Raw genomic sequence first — 16,780 nt, forward strand, 5'->3', positions numbered from 1 at the left:
GCTGTGCTGTCCAATTAGGAGAAAATCTGTTCCTGTTAGTAATCGGTCACTGCTCTGTTTCTAACCATCTTTTGGTGGGGGTATGTTCTCTGCAGTGTGTTAATACTGCAAATCACTGCTGGCAGGTCAGAATCTCAGAGTTGAGTAGCTCTGATTCTGTTCCTCTTTCTGAAGCCCTGATAAAACCTTAGTAGTCCTTACCAACAACTAAAGGGGTCATCCCATTGCCTGGGCTGTGAGGTTTGAGGTTCGATCTAAACCCCTCTCCACCCCTGTGACTGACTGAATTCAGCTGCGTCTCGGCCGCCCCCACCCGTTTCGCGGTGGGCAGGTCTGGGCTGTGACCCGAGCCCCTGGCCCTTTGTGCAGAGCCAGCGTGTTCTCCCAGACTTACGGAGGTCCGCTGCACCAGGCGGCTGAGGTTGCTGTGGAGGTGGGGTGTGAAAACGTCCAGGTCAAATGGGTCGATGAGCGTTTCCAGGTAGTCGGCCACCTTCTCAACTCTAACAAAGAGTTAAGATGGTCGTTCACCTTTTGTAGGGCAGAAGCCAAGCTCAGGCTGTTGTGATGCTAGAGGAGCCCTGGACGGGCGGGTCTGCTCTCTGTGGCTGCTGCCTTAGCACCGCCTGTCACCAGCTGCTGTGCCTAAACAGCCCTTAGGAGCCTGAACCTGGTGCGGTGTCTTCTAAGTCAAGAGCATAGCTTCCCCACATTGTTTTCAGGGAGGGCACCGGAGGCTCAGATTACACCTGACACTTGGTAGGCAGACTCAGAGAGGAAAGAGATCTGACCTACTACACGACCCTGGCATCGATCCAGCGGGTGGCCATTCTTTATCTTGCTGGTAACGTAAGCCTGAGTTGTGTTGAGAATAAACACAGGGAAATGGGCAGGAAGAGGCAGGCTCCTGCGGCTTCCCGGAAAGGGGCCGCGCAGGTCGGGAAGACACGCCGGGAGGGTGGGCATGGCTACCTGGAGTCCTGTCTGCAGCGGCCGCTTTTCATCTCTTCACCCTTGGCTGTCAGGACGACACTGAGGTAACGCAGATCGTAGAGCAGCTGCAGTGCCCGGTTCTGGGTCATCGGAAAGGCACCTTCTTTCTGCAAATGAATTTCCCATCCCCACCCATTAAGGGAGATGGCCTGTCAGGTGAGAATAAACAGCTTCGTGTTTTGTCTGTGTTTCAGCTGGTTATTTGAGAAGCTTTTTATACTCAGAAGGCCAGTTTTATCTCATGACAACAGAAACAACTTACAGTAGATACCTGGTCTTCAACAGATCTAAAAACCTAATGACAGGGAGGAAAGCCTGTCCTTAGAAAAAGGTCTCAGGTGCTGTAGACAATCATTTTAAAGGGAAAAAGCTCCTGGCATGAAGGGGGAGGCCTTTTGAGGACGCTCAGGAGAGAAGACTTATCTGAACTCTTTCCCAAGTCAGGAGCTGGTCCATCTTAGAAACATGATTGATGAAATGGGAGTAAGCCAGAGGCGGGGGCTTAGAGCAGGTGACGGGAGCGGGGCTGGGCGCTGTGCGCTCCCTGACACGGGTGGGCTTGGCTGGTCTCCCTCTTCCCGCCACCTCCGCTCCCCAGTGCCCCATCTATGTTCCCACACCATGTCCCAAGCAAATGGGTTAATGATTTGCCCAGAGCCCACGCTGACCCCGTGACACAGCTGGGCTTGGACAGCAGGTCTCTCTACTTGGCAGCTTTTGTCCCTGCCGTTTTATGGAACCTGCTTGGCCCTGGGAGTGGGTGTGATTCAACTCCCGGAGGCAGAAGTCACTGCCCATTAGATTGCCCAGGGCGAGTAGGCCTTAACACCTGGACTCTTGAATGAGAGCTGCCCAAACCCAAGAGAAACCTATGGTTTTTATATTTGTTCTTAATGGGAAGAAATTCACAGGCCTACCTTCACCTGTTTTTCTTCTGAGAGTTTCTCATAGGCGGCAACTACTTGAACCAGGCAGCTTTTCAGCATCTCCTGCAGTGTCACCTTTGGCAAGGCATGGCCTCCAACCCGATTAATTTCCTGGCACAAGCTAAACAGGAAGGACTGTACGTACCAGGATGGCTAGAAGGACAGAGGAGTGTTGAGTTGGCAACTTGCACTGATTAAACGAGAAGCGCTGAGAGTGCGCTCAAGCAGCCCAACGTGCCTTACACTTCGTGGGACCCTGACCTGGCCAGTCTGCCCCCTCAGAGCAGACCAATGAACAGACACGAGTGACGTCTGCCCTCACTCCCCTGAGGGCCTGGGCTCGACCTGCCACACTGCTCTCCGCTGCTGAGTCCTCTGCAGGGCAAGCTGTTCTCTAACTAGCAGAAAGTCTGCTACCACAGGAAGAAGCATGAACGGCCTTCTCAAACCGTCCATGCGCTTGGCCGTCCGCCCACTTTGCCCCCACAGGAGAAAGGCACACATAACCATCAGCTCTTCCTCAGGAGCCGCATTTGGATGATCTTTTCTAAAGTCTCTCCTTTCCACAAAACAGGGTTTCCCCCTTTCAGCTCACTGGCCCCTCAGGATGGCCCCTGCTCACCTGTACAGGGAGTCGGATCTTGGACGTGACACTGCTGCCAGACTCCGCTTCCTCCTGGATTTCCAGTTCATCCCAGCTGGTGGCTGTGGCCAGGATGGAGCCAGCGTCGTCTACGAGCAATGACTGGGCGAATCCATGAGCCAGAACCTGGTGATGAAACCCACATATCCACACAGACTACTCAGAGCCAATGTAGAGTTTGCGTCCAACTACTTGAGTGATCGTGAGGCCAGCTTCCGCTGCACAGATTGCCCGTGGATGGTGAGTGGCCGAGATCACTTCCTTCTGACCAACTGCTGATAACAGCAGTGGGGTCTGGCTGCCAATTGCGCTACACAGGGGCCCCCTCTGAAGACCCCAGGGGAAGTGACAGGGACTATATTTATGTTGAAGATCAGAAAACAGGGACCCTTGTCCAGGAGGAAAGTCTTTCATTCTCATCAGATCAAAGGAAAAAAAAAAAATCCAGCGTTTCAGTCTATAAAATCTAGGCTAAAATAAATGGGCAGTTTCTACATTTGAGCTCTCTGGCAGAGATAAAGCAACTGAGAAACAAGAATGGTTATTTCCTTGCTATTAAAAGGCCTCGCTGAGCTTGGCCAGCCTGGACTATGACAGAGGGCAAGGTGGGGAAGGAAGCCTCGCAGGCACGGAAGGAGCGTGCTGACGCGTCACTCACCCTCACGACCGCCGAGCCCCAGACCCGGTAGCCCATCACGCTCCGCTGCAGGAGGAGCTCCTTGACGTCCTGCCACCTGGCCTGTGTGGGGAGGACCTCCTGCGCCTTCCCCTTCCCCTGTTTCTTAAGAGCCCGGGAGTCCCGGGCGGGCTTCTCGGGGCTCCCCGATCTTCCCAGGATGCACTGCTTCAGGTGGGGACACAGCTCCCCCAGGGACTGGCAGAGTCGGGCCATGAAGAGGGCGGAGTGCAGCTTGGCCCCGTCGAGGACGTCCTGCTGCCCTTGAATAGCCTGTTCGATGCTCCGCAGCTCCGCCTGGATGCAGTCTGTGATGTCCCGGATGCAGGCCGCGGAATGCGTCCGCAGCGTCTCCTGCACGGTCTCCGTGTCTGCGAATCGGTCGAAGGCGCAGCTCTCGGCTGCTGCGGGGGAGGTGTCCTGGCTGGGCGACGGGTCACCAGAGGGGAGGTAGGCCAGGAGGTCCTCCAGTTTCACCTTCAGTTTAGAATCCAGGGTGGAGCAGAAGCTCTGCACGCAAGGGCTAACGGCCTGTGCCTTCATGGCAAGCCCGCTGCCCGGAAATGGAGCCCGGCTGGACACGCTGACCCAGGCGGCGTCAGAGGGCAGGTCACTGGGGCTTTCGGACCAGAGGAAGACAGCCATGTTGTGCTCGAAGTGGATGTGCTTGGTTGAAGCCGAGCTGCTGCTTTCAAGTTCCTGCAAGGCTGAAATGAGGAGCTCTTTGGAACTGCTGGAGATAGAGTCGAAGCCTTCTTTGGTCAGAGTCTGAAAGAGAAGGGAAGAAGAGCTCGAATCCCACTTGCTGCCAGGAAATCTCAACCTAGAGCACCAAGTGGCAGACCATCCCAGTGTCTTGTGTGCTCCCCGACGCTCAGGGAGACGGCCCGGCGGAGGCGGAGAAGAGTGCCATCACTGACGGGAAGCAGACGTGTCCCCAACCGCCCGACAGAGGCCTGGCCTCTTACACAGCAGCAGACTCGCTTCATTTTTACGACTCAATATTCAGAAGAGTCATCTGGGGAATAAGTTGGCAGGGAAAGAATGTACTTATAGGAAGTGGCGGGAATCTATCCAGACAGTCAAAAGGTGGCACCGGGCAGGACTGGCCAGCGGGCAGCTGGCCTGTGGACTTCCCACCTCACCTGCAGCCGGTCAAGGAACAGCTGCTGCATCAGGTCCTCCCAGAACAAGAGCGGCTTGTCCAGGAGCCGCCGGCAGACCACGTCCCAGCTGTGGTGGATCGACTCGTTGGCGAGTAACCCCCACACGGCATCCCGGATCCCCGCCAGCCCCTTCGTGCTCGTCACGTACATCAGCAGGCTGCTGACCCCGTTCCTGACATCTTCATTACACCTGGAACAGAAGCATTTCTCTGGGGCTTCGTAGTCTCCTCACCTTTATTTAGAAAAAGAGCTGGATTCTACTCTAAAACCTCTGAACGGAGTCCTGCTGTATAAATTTCAATGTCTATATGTCTCAGCATGTTTATAAAAAAAAAATCTATACATATAAATAGCATTTCTGGCTGGATGGGAGGTGGAGCCTACAGCCCCTTCACCAGGTCAACCCTTACTCCCTGGACAGGCCTGTCTCCAAGGAAGTCTACAGTCCCAGAGCATGTTTCAAAGAATTTGAGATTAACATGTACACAGTACTGTATAGAAAGCAGGTAAACAAAAGTGAAAGTGAAGTCGCACAGTCGTGTCCGACCCATAGCGACCCCACGGACTGCAGCCTACCAGGCTCCTCCATCCATGGGATTTTCTAGGCAAGAGTACTGGAGTGGCTTGCCATTGCCTTCTCCGCAGGACTCTAGAGGGTTTAAAATCCTCTACATAGTATGTTGAAACACACGTTCCTTCTTGGTTCTCCCAGAGGCGGCTAGTGGCCATGAAGGCAGTGAGAGGTGGCTGAGTGAGGGGCGGGCCTGACCCTGAGGTCCGCCCGAAGGCCCGGCCCCTCCCGCTTCCCCATGGCCTCTCGAGGCGGGGGTGCTGGCAGTTCCCGCAGCCCCGGGGGCTGCTCACATGTGGATCCACTTCTGCAGCGTGTCTTTCAGGTAGTCCTGGCTGATGGGGTGCGCCAGCGTCCGGAGAGCCGGCTGGAACTCGACGACGGACGCGGGCAGGTGTTTGAACCAGCTGCACAGCTTCATCTCGTCCTGCAGGACACTGGCGCCTTTTCCTGGGGAGAGGAGGGCCAAGGGAGGGTCACTGGGAAGTTAACACAGAACCTGGCAGGAATTTCCAAAAGTCACCGAGTCTTTCTCTAGGGGCAGCCAGACTGGACCCCGGAAACGGGGGGAGAGAGAAAAGCAGGGCATGTCCAGGGGCCCCTCATCTGGGAGGAAGTGTGGCAAAGAAGGGAAAGGAGAGAGAGGAGGGAAAAAGGGCTGTGTCATCCTTGCATTTTAAAAGCAGTCGCTGAGCTGGAAGACAAAGTAGGACAGATGAGACCAACTGACTCACGGCTGCCTGCCACCACATCTGCCCCTTTCCCAGCTTCCTTTTTCTCATCTCCGATTCTGGACTCTCCTGAGGCTCGGTCCCCAGCCACCCGCTCCTCCTACTGATGACGTCATCCACCTCCAAGGCCTCAAACGACAGCCATGCGGATGCACCATGGGTGTCTCTCCAGCCGGAGCGCTCACTGCTCTATTCTGGACCCACAGTCACCCGTCCTCTCTAGTCCCATTCCAAGGTCTCAGCTGTTTCCAAGGCAAGGTTTTCAAAAGTAAATTCATCACTGGCCCTTTTAAATCAACTCCTTTTCGAATCCTCCTACTCTGTTGGTGGGAATGTAAATGGGTGTGGCCACCATGGAGAAAGGGTTCCTTAAACAACTAAATATAGAGCTACCATGAGATCCAGCAATCCCACTCCTGGGTACACATCTGGAGAAAACCATAATCTGAAATGATGTATGGACCCCAATGTTCACCGCGTTACTATTTACAGCAGTCAAGACATGGAAGCACCCTGAATGTCCACTGACAGGGATGGGTAAAGGTACAGTCTGTATACACAGTGGAATAGTACTCGGCCATAAAAACGAAATAATGCCATTTGCAGCAACATGGACGGACCTAGAAAAGTTCATACAAAGTGAAGCAAGTCAGAGAGCAACAAATATCGCATGACGTCACTTAGAGCGCAGCTTTAAAACACGATCAAATGAACTTAGAGAAAACGGACTTACGGCTACCGAGGGGGAAGAGAGGGCTAAAATTAGGACTTTGGGATGAGCAGAGATGAACTGCCATACATAAATAGACAAGCAAAGTCCTACTACAGCACAGGGAGCTGTACTCACCAGCTTACAATAAACTGTAACAGAACTTGAATGCATGAGTCAGTGTGCTGTACGCCGGAAACTAAACTAACACAACACTGTGCGTCAACTCCAACAAAAACAAGACAAAAGTCTCCTTTTCCAGTAAGCTCGGACACCTCCCGTCCACACCCTCCACAGCCAATCCCTCAACAACCATCTCCTGAACACACGTCCGTGCTGTCCAGCCAGCTCTGTCTCTGCTGCCCCCGTCAACTGTCACCTGGCTCGTGGTGACAGCCTCTTAAGTGAGCTCTCAGCATCCACTCCTCCCCACGGGGAACCACTGCCACATAAAAGCCACGTGCATCTAATTCCAATGGACAAATGCCGCCAAATGAAGGCGCAGGGTGCAGGGGCAGTGTAACAGGAGGGCCGAGTCCGGAAGGCCCTGGAAGGCTCTCCGCTGCTCTGTTCGCCTGCGCTGAGCTCGCTGGCCACGAGGGAGAAACCGACCGTGCACCTCCTCTCGCTCCTCCCCCCCCCACCCACTGCCCCCGCTTGCCTTCACTTCCTTGCGTACGAACATCCCCCTGGCCCCAGGACCTTTGCACCTGCGCTTCCTTTTTGCCCAGAACTCTCTTCTTTGCCTCTTACTCAACCTTCAGGATTCAGTTTAAATATCCTCTCCTGGCTTCCCTGGCAGCCCAGTGGTTAAGAATCTGCCTTGCGATGCAGGGGATGTGGGTTCAATCTCTGGTTGGGGAACTAAGGTCCCACACGCTGCAGGGCAACTAAATATCCTGTCTGACTTTGGTCCCTCCATTCACTGCTACCAAGTCAAGCTGAACTCGGCCTGGAGAGCAACGACCAGGACTGACATGAAGCAGATACTGTGGATTCTTGAGTTCAACCTGTGCCTCCACCACCAGACGGTGACCTCCACGAACGTGAGTCCGTATCTGTCCAATCCACTGCTGTATCCCCAGGGCCCAGCACAGCAGCTGGCAGACGGCAGGTGCCCGGTAAACGAATGAACCAGAAAATAAAAGAGGCTGGCTAGAGCTCACCGCTAGGATGCTGGCCAGTGATGCTGTCCAGCGTAGAGAAGAGCAGGCCACATGGCAATGAGGGGTCCGGCAGCTGACCCTCTGGTAGAGTGTAGAAGAGAGCGTGCGCTTGGTTCAGGGTGGTGGCCAGCAACTCCACCAGCGAGCAAATCTGAGCCTTGATACCGGCACCTGTGAGAAGAAACCATCCTCTTTTAGCAGTTTCCTTCGGTAAAGTTAGAAACAGAGAACGCTCTGGACGCCCTCAGCTCATCCTGTTCCATCCCCATGTCGGAGGCCCACATCTGGGAGAGAAGCCACGCCCACCATGGTGCGGCTGGTTGAGAAGTTTCTGGATTGCTGCCTTTCTGGCCAACAGGAAGTCTGTTAGGGCTTGGCGCGGAGAACTCTCTTCCAAGAGCATGACAGAACACAGGGCCTCGGCCACAGCCTGGTCGGACACGGCTTGGCATTTGAGTAGCATCTTGCTCTCGTGCAGGATGGTTGACCTAAAGAGATGATAGCAAAGGTCACAGGGAGCTTCTGACATCTTCGGAGAAGAGCCCCAGTACACGAGGAGAGAGAAGACACGCTCCGTAAAATCAGAGCGGTGCAGCACGGCCATAACCAGAGAAGGTCCCGCTGGCAGACCACTTACCGGAAGTGGCTGGCGGCCGCCACCTGGCGGATGAGTATGGGGAACCGGGAGAGCACGGGGCTGTGTCGGGAACTGGAAGACTCCAGCTGCAGCAGCTTGTGGAGGCAGCAGCAGAGCAGGTAGAGCTGGGTGGCGTGCAGATACCGTGAGGCCTCCATGGAGCTCCAGATCTTCTCAGGGATTTCCAGGAGAAGCTTGATCTGGGCAGCCATGCTGTAGAACTTCTCCTGGGACGGCTGCTGGGGCTGCGGGCAAAGGCACAGAGCTGAGTCAGGACAAGCAAGAGCCCGGTCAGCATGGGGCCGGCTAGGGGGGATGTGCGGGGGATGCGGGGGTACGGAACTTTCATGAACTTGGATTTAGTGCCGCTCAGCAGGGCATCGAGGTTGGTGTAGCAGAATTACTGGAGTTAAGTTTTTCCTACCAGGTGTACCTTCGCCCTGTCCCATGGAGGGGCAAACCAAATCTGGTCACTGCACAGGCAGGGTATCAGGGACCCCTGGGATGTCTCAGCCCAGAGCCCACGCATCGCCCCTCCAGGGAGCTTTTGACCTTGCTGGGTTTGATGTTTGTCCCTCCTACACTTTCTCCTGCTGCTTTGACTGCCTTGTGGGCTTCGCTGCTGGCTGTTCCTCTTCACCGACCTTCCCCTGAATTCGGGTCCAGCCTCATGCCTCTATTCATCTCAGTCATCTCCCTTCACCATTCTCTTCCCTGAAACGTCACCTCCAGGCAGATTACAGCACACCACGTAGTCCTCACACTCCCCATCGAGCCTTTTCTGCTGCAACCAGACACTTCCCCTGGAACTTTCACCATCGTTCTATAATCAGTATTTTTAACAGGAGGTTCATCTTCCTACCAAAAATTACAGCCATTTGACCTCCCTCAACACGTCTGCATAGACCACCACATCCCAGGAGATTCAAGTCATTCTGATGGTTCTGCTGACATGTTTACACCTAGGTCTCTGCCATCACTTTCCTGGTTCTATTGCAGGTTACCTCATCTCATCCGTACATGAATCCGAAAACTGCACTTGCACTGTGTGCATCCTCTATCCCCTCCAATCTAGCCTTTTCCTTTGTTATGTTTGCCCAGTTCTAAGGCCTAGTATCTTAGCCTGGTGGTCAAGGGTTGCCGTCCTTCCACTGCTTTCTTCCAGGGACCTTGGAATCCACTGATTCTCACGGTGCTGGGGGAGGTGCGGGGCTACTCTGGAGTTGTGTGCAGGCTTCCCATTGCGGTGGCTTCTCCTGTTGTGGAGCCCCAGCTCTAGGGTGTGTGGGCTCAAGAGCACAGGCTCAACAGTCATGCTACAGGGGGCTTAGGGCTCTGAGGCACGTGGGATCTTCCTGGATTAGGGATCGAACCTGCGTCTCCTGCACTGGAAGGCAGATTCTTTATCACCTTAGTTCCTTAAAATGAACCTGTTGCTCTATTAAAAGATGAAAGCCTGGGGACTGGTAACTACCTTCCAACGACCTGTTACAAAGGGTACCGTACCGTACCGTTCGTCGCTTAGTCGTGTCCGACTCTTTGCGACCCCATAGACTGTAGCCTACCATGCTTCTCCGTCCATGGGATTCTCCAGGCAAGAATACTGGAGTGGGTTACCGTTTCCTTCTCCAGGGGATCTTCCCGACCCAGGGATCGAACCCGGGTCTCCCGCATTGGAGGCAGACGCTTTAACCTCTGAGCCACCAGGGAACAAAGGGTAGCAGGCCTCTTTGCAGCCTGGAGGTTGTTCCTGGGACGGGGAGGAACGAGCTGGGAGGGGAGGTGGTCGACACAGGGGAGAACTCTGTTCTCGAAACGATGTCAGGACAGGGCTGAACACCTAGCGTTTCCATGAGAGGCGGGAAAGGCAGCCCGGCGACCCCAGGGCTGAGGCGCGGGAGGCGAGGCCCGGGGCCCGGGGCAGGGCGCAGCGGGGGCGTCTCCGCGGCAGGCCGGGCCGGGCCGGGGCGCGGGGCTGACCTGCGGGTTCCGCGGCGGCCGGGGCGCGGCCCGGCGGAGGCGGGCGCAGTACTGGTCGGTGGCCCTCACCGCGGCCACCAGCCCCGCGGCGCAGCGGCGCATCTGGCCGATGGTGTCGGCCGCCTCGATCAGGTCGCGGTACCGCTCGCCCACCATCTGCCGCAGCTCCTCCTTCTTGTGCTCGATCTCGGCGCGCACCTGGCGCTCCAGCCCGCGGATCTCCTCCGCGCCGTGGGTCTCGAAGAGCGCCGCGGGGTCGCGGAGGTCCAGCCTCTTCAGAGCCGGGGAGGCGGCCGCGGCCGCCATCATGGACGCGTCAGCGCCCCGCCAGGGCACTTCCGCCCGGCCGCGCCGCCGCGCCGCCATCTTGGTTGAGGGCGGAAGCGCTTCCACCCTGCGGGCCGGGGCGGGGCCGGGCTTGTTCGGGGCGGCCGAGGGGCGGAGCCAGTGCTGAGCTGCACTGTTTTTAAACTGGATTTTTTTAAGTGGTTGGGCGGCACTGTTTTATAAGGGAGCCTGCGCGGTTGTTGGGTCGCTGAGCCCGCAGCTGTGTTGGGGCGCAGCCTCACTCGGGTCCGGAGCCTCTCCTAGCGCCGGTGCAGCGTTTCCCCGCTGCGGTTAATTGTCATCAAGCGCCTGCGGTCTGATTGTAACCCCTCCTCGGGACGCTCGGGTCCCCTCGCCAGGCCCCTCGCGGCGGCCCCGGATTTCGGTTTCTCCCCTGCGAGGGCTCGATGGCACTCTTGGCCCGTCCCCTTCCCCTGGGTCGGCCCTCTTCTCCTCCGGGCCCCCGGCGCCGCCGTGTCCGGGTCGGGCTGGGAACTGGCTGGACGCACAGAGCTGACCGCTGGACCCTCCATCCCTGGCTCTCGGCCTGCAGTCTTCTGGGGCGTCCTTGTTGTTCGTTGTTTCCTCTGGCCATCCACCAATTGCGATGTTAGGAAGAAGGGCCTGGGAGTCCGTTTTCGTTCATTGGAAAGTAACCTCACAGACGCTCGGCACGCGGCCGGAGCGCAGGGGTGTGTGCGCACAGGGATGTGCACTCTCGTTTGCTTCTGGTTTTCTATTGTTGGTTATTTCTTTCGGGTCTTTGGGCTTAGTTTCAAACCAGTGTTGTACCATCAAAGATGTTTCCCCTGATAGAACCTTACATTGGCACCAATGCGGCGGGGAGGGTCTTGGGCAGTGAGGAAAAAGACTCAAATGCCTGAGAAAAGGATGCCTGGGAGGAGGGCTGGGGTGGGGCTGGGGGGATGCCTAACTGACTCATAATGAAACTGGGAGAGTATGGCCTCTTTCTTCTGAGTGTTTCCAAGACCCTTCATTTACAAAAACAAATCATTATTGGAGATCTCACAGGCTCATTGAAGCAGAGAGAATGATAGTGTGTCCACCAGCTGGATCTTATGGTTACTCGGCCACAGTCAGCCTCATGAGTGCCCCGAGCCCACATCCGCTCCCTCCCACCGTCCCCATGATTTTGAGACAAATCCCAGGCATCAAAAAAATTCAGTCTGTCAATTGAACCGTTCATTTATAGTACTCTTCCTGGAGGAGGAAATGGCAACCCACTCCAGTACTCTTGCCTGGAGAATCTCATGGACAGGGGAGCGTGGCAGGCTACAGTCTATGGGGTCGCAAAGAATCGGGACACCGCTTAGCACCTGCATAGAAATAGTACTCTAGTTTAGCTCACCATAGCCCTGCAACCTAGGGAATTTGACAGGTGGGTAACCTGGGACCCAGAGAGGCTTGAAACCCAGAATGGATTTACTTGGTGTAACCGGCAAAAGTCCATCCACAACATGATCCCATGTACATGTCAGCCCTGGAAAGGAGGTAGGAATCATTATTCTATGTCTGACAAAAACCCCAGAGAAGCTTATTTATTCCTGCCGCATAGTTAATCAGAGACAGAATAAGCACTGCGACCGAGGATTCTGAATTCCTTTTCTACTGTCTCTGGCAACTTCCCACAAACTCACAGCGCCTCCTGGTGGCAGGTCTGCTCTTTGCTGTCACTGCAACCCCATTAGGTGGGGACACTTGCCACTGTTTGGCTTCCCATCGCCCGCAGGATCTCTCTTCTGTGTTTGAGAATCACCGCTGTATGACACTGTTTCTCTGTCCCACTCACGGCTGAGCTGGGGTCGGCTGATCGGACACAACCCTCCTAGGACTTTAGATGGAGAGCTAGTGATGTCAAGGAGCAGGGAGACTTCATTTTGGTGCTGGCAGAGGTGCCCCCTACAAACACCCACTCTCCAGGGGCAGCAGAGACCCTGAACCCAGCTGTAGCATCAGCTGCCAGTGACAGCCGGGGGGAGCTCCCCAGGATCTTGTGTTTTGACTAGTTCTGAAGGGTCACTTTCCTCGGTTCCTCTCTCTTTGCTGAGCAGGGTTCCCCAGCTTCCCCAGGGATTCTATCGGCAGTCCAGTATGTTACTGATGCATTTCATTTCAAAATCAAAACACTTTCAGTTGCTTGCCCTAGAGACTCCAACTGACCTATCCCCTCTGAGTTTCTGGCTCCACGAATGAGAGTTTGGCTGGCATCTTTGGAAGAGCAAGAGGGAGGAAAGTCAGCAATCAGCTTGGGTGCGGGGGCCTCGGGGTTCGCATGGGGTGGGGGGCTTGCCCTGGCACACACAGCTGTCATTTCAGGTAGAGAAAGGGCAGGCTAACATCGCAGCAGAATGTGTTCTGAAGCCAGGGCTTTCTGCACGCCTTCTCTCTCCCTTGCCAGCCGAGTTCCCCCAGCTGCCCTGAAGATGCCACTGTTGCTCTTCTGCTTGCGGATCTGAGCGCCCAACAGAGGCTGTCACAAACCAGCTTCTTGCCTGGTCGCTGGGGGACTCCGGGGGCTGTGGGAACTGTGTTGGACTCTTCCCTCTCCACGGCCTCTTTCCCAGCCCTTCTGCATGGATGTGGCAGTGAGGCTTTCTTCTTCCTCCGCTTCCTGCTCCATGGCTCCAGCTAAACCAGGATGTGGGCAAGGAGTTCAGCTCCAGCAGCTGGGCAAGGCACTGGGCTGGGAGCCAGGGCTGAGATGTGAAATAGTCTTTCTTTTTTTTTTCTTCGAGGAAGCACACGAGTAGAAGGTACCTCCTCATTTTATTGCCATCTTTAAAAAAAAAAACAACAACACTGTTTCATACTCGAATAGAGCCGATTAACAGTGTTGTGATAGCCTCAGGTGCATAACTGGGTGACTCAGCCATCCATATACGCGTATCCATTTCCCCCAAACTCCCCTCCTGTCCAGGCTGCCCCACAACACTGAGCAGAGTTCCCTGTGCTCTACAGCAGGTCATCTATTTTAAATATAGCAGCGTGTACATGTCCATCCCCAATTCCCTAACTATCCCTTCCCCCAGCCTCCTCCCCCAACCATAAGTTCATTCTCTAAGTCTGTGAGTCTGTTGCTGTATTCTAAATAAATTTATTTGTATCAGTTCATTTTAGAGTCCACATATAAGGGACACCCTATGATATTTCACTTTCTCTGTCTGATTTACTTTGCTCAGGATTTTGCCATCTGTTAATTTTATTTAGAGATGACTGCATGTGTGTATGTGTATCTCGTGGCAACTCTTTTTGTTGTTGTTACCTTAAGACATGTATTTGTTTGTTTTTGGTTGCACTGGGCCTTGGGGCTTTGCTGCTGTGCGTGCACATGGGCTTTCCTCGGTTGGGTCGCTTGGAGGCCGCTCTTCCTGGCCGGCGGCTGCTCATCGCGGCGGCTTCTCTTACTGTGGAGCATGGGCTCAATACTTGTGGTGCACACGCTTATTTGCTCCGTGGCGTGTGGAATCTTCCCGGACCTGGGATCAAACCCGTGACCCCTGCACCGGCAGGCATAGTGTGGCAACTCTTGATGACAAATTTTCCTCCTTTCTCCTTAAATCTTTTGGGGTAGAATTTTAAGCATCCAGTGTTTTAAGTTCAAGAGATGACATTTAGATCACCCTGGGCTCCTGAAATCAAACCTAGCATTCTGCCAATTATAATAGCTGTCATTGCAAGCACCACTTCAGCACTTTGCATGTATTATATTTAATTCTCACAATACTTCTACAGCGTAGCTCGTCTTCCACTCGTCTGATTGTAAAACAGGGTTTCATCAGGAGCGAGGCACCTATCTGAGATGACACAGGCAGTCAGAGGCTGAGTCAGTCTTCAGATCTCGGTTAGTCTGACTCTGCAATCCTTGATCTTTGTCACATTTCTAGCTTCAAAGAAAATTTCAGAACATCAAAAGTCAGAAGAACCAGAGAATTCCGAAGCAAAATTCAGACGGCACTGGCACCGCCTCCTGCCCTTTGCCCAGCAGTGAGGATCTGCAGGTTCAGGCAGTTGCAGGCCCCGGGCTGGAATGGCGTCCAGTGATGCCAGAGCCGGTGACCCCAGGGCGGCCGTGCCCGGGAGGCCAGTTGTCTGCATGCTGGAGGGCTGTCTTTGAAAACTGGGAACATGTTCTGACATTTTCCCTTTCTCTGGGCCCATCAGCACTCTTATCTCACTCAGAACATTGAGGGGGCACGTTTCTCCTCCCTTTTAAATAGAAATATAGCAAGCCAGCATCTTGCCTCAAATAGAAGGATTTTTAAAAACAGATTTTTGCAGATCCCACACGTTCTCCTTCATTTGTGCATTGTGTGGTCTTGTGTCTGGACCTTGGCTCCCCGATGAAAGGATTCAATAAATATTTGCAAAATGAGTGAATAGTATCCTACCTATATGTCGCATAGTCACGAAGCGTCTGCCCGAAGGCCGCTCTGGAAAAGGCAGGAGGGTCTTCTGTCATCGGTCGCCTAGTAGCTGAGATACGAAAGCGGTAAAACGTCTCTGACTGCGTCACACCCACCTCAATGCTTTATTTCAGTACCTCTCCTTTTTTTAAAGGTTATTTTGATGTGGACCAAAGTCGTTATTGAATTTGCATAGTGTTGTTTCTGTTTTTAAACAGTGTTTATTTCTTTAGGCCGCTCAGGTCTTAGCTGTGGCACGTGGGCTCACCAGTTGTGGTGTCTGGGCTTAGTTGCCCAGTGGTATATGGGATCCTAGTCCCCCGACCGGGGACCAGACTCGAGTCCCCTGCATTGCACGGTGCACTCCTAACCAGTGGACCACCAGGAAAGTCCCTGTCTCTCTTTTATGTTTTGTTTTATTGGCTGCCAGGCATGCCTGATCTTAGCTCCCTGACCAGGGATCAAAACCACACCCCTTAGAATGCAAGGTGAAGTCTTAATCACTGGACCAGCAGGGAAGTCCCAACACCTCTTCTTTTATGGAACGTGGCTGCCTTTTTGTCATGTCCGTGTTCAATCTTAAAGGGGAGCCTGCTGAATCTTAGGTCTGTCTGTCCACGGATGATGCTGGAGGAAGGGCTGTTCTCTTATAGATTTAGGATAGAATGGAGGCTGAGCACAGCAGAGAAGAGATGACAGATGGAAGAGACAAAGTAACCAAGGAAAATTAAAAGAAGACATTAAACTCGGGGTAAGCTAGGAGACCCACTCCAGTGTTCTTGCCTGGAGAATCCCAGGGAGGGGAGCCCGGTGGGCTTCCGTCTATGGGGTCACACAGAGTCAGACACGACTGAAGTGACTTAGCAGCAGCAGTAGCAGCAGCAAGCCAGGAGAAGGGCTTCCCAGGTGGCTCAGTGGGAAAGAATCCACCTGCCAATGCAGGAGATGTGGGTTCCATCCCTGGGTAGAGAAGATCCCCTAGAGGAGGAAATGGCAACCCACTCCAGTGTTCTTGCCTGGAGCAGCCCATGGACAGAGAAACCTGGCGGGCTGCAGTCCATGGGACAGCAAAAGAGTTGGATGTGACTTTGTGACTAAACGATAACAACAAAGCTAGGAGAAATGGAAAAGGAGAAAGCAAGAAGGTAGAAGGAAAAAAAAGGAGAGGAATCTGACAACAAATGAACAGATAGGAAAGAAAAGAAAGGGAAGTTTGTTCTGGTAAAGGATCGATCAAAGGAGTGTCTGGGGCGGGACAGAAGATCCAGTCACGAACCAGTGCCTGGGGTGATTGAGACACTGGGTGTTTGCCCTTGGCTGACATGCTAGCAGGGTAAGAATGCCTCCCTCGGTCATCTTAACATCTCTGTGTCAATGTTTATCAGCCTGTGTCAACTGGAGGTGACATTTGTCGTGGGAGGGATGGTTATTTGACTTAACTGTTTGCAGATACCTGAGACCCTGCCTTCAACAAATAGCCAGGCAGGCATCACATTTGATGAAGAGAGCCTGGATGTCTGGACTGCCCATGAACTCAACACCTTCACTAGAAAAGGAGATATCGGAAATCCTACTCCAGACATTAGTTTGGACCCTTCAGTTCATTTCAGTTCAGTTCAGTCGCTCAGTCGTGTCCGACTGTCTGCGACCCCATGAATCACAGCACGCCAGGCCTCCCTGTCCATCACCAACTCCCGGAGTTCACTCAAACTCATGTCCACAGAGTCGGCGATGCCATCCAGCCATCTCATTCTCCGTCGTCCCCTTCTCCTCCCGCCCCCAACCTTTCCCAGCATCAGAGTCTTTTCTAGTGAGTCAACTCGTCACATGA

General features: G+C 54.1%; 1 protein-coding gene across 1 annotated transcript in view; it reads right to left on the bottom strand.

Moving 5' to 3' along the window:
• Positions 1-10,535, bottom strand: part of COG1 (component of oligomeric golgi complex 1) — a 12,084-nt gene extending 1,549 nt beyond the window's left edge. The window contains exons 1-11 of the mRNA XM_055408694.2: positions 10,199-10,535; positions 8,219-8,463; positions 7,888-8,069; positions 7,582-7,752; positions 5,269-5,425; positions 4,384-4,594; positions 3,221-4,006; positions 2,542-2,688; positions 1,911-2,072; positions 973-1,100; positions 395-503 (exon numbers count right to left, since the gene is read on the bottom strand). Of these exons, the coding sequence (XP_055264669.2) occupies positions 395-503; positions 973-1,100; positions 1,911-2,072; positions 2,542-2,688; positions 3,221-4,006; positions 4,384-4,594; positions 5,269-5,425; positions 7,582-7,752; positions 7,888-8,069; positions 8,219-8,463; positions 10,199-10,507 (2,607 nt within the window). The 5' untranslated portion in view covers positions 10,508-10,535. The remainder of the gene's footprint in view (positions 1-394; positions 504-972; positions 1,101-1,910; positions 2,073-2,541; positions 2,689-3,220; positions 4,007-4,383; positions 4,595-5,268; positions 5,426-7,581; positions 7,753-7,887; positions 8,070-8,218; positions 8,464-10,198) is intronic.
• Between the last annotated feature and the right edge of the window lie 6,245 nt (positions 10,536-16,780).

This window comes from Moschus berezovskii, chromosome 20, assembly GCF_049115385.1.
Source record: "Moschus berezovskii isolate FMDL1 chromosome 20, NW_MosBer_1.0, whole genome shotgun sequence".
Taxonomy (NCBI): Eukaryota; Metazoa; Chordata; class Mammalia; order Artiodactyla; family Moschidae; genus Moschus; species Moschus berezovskii.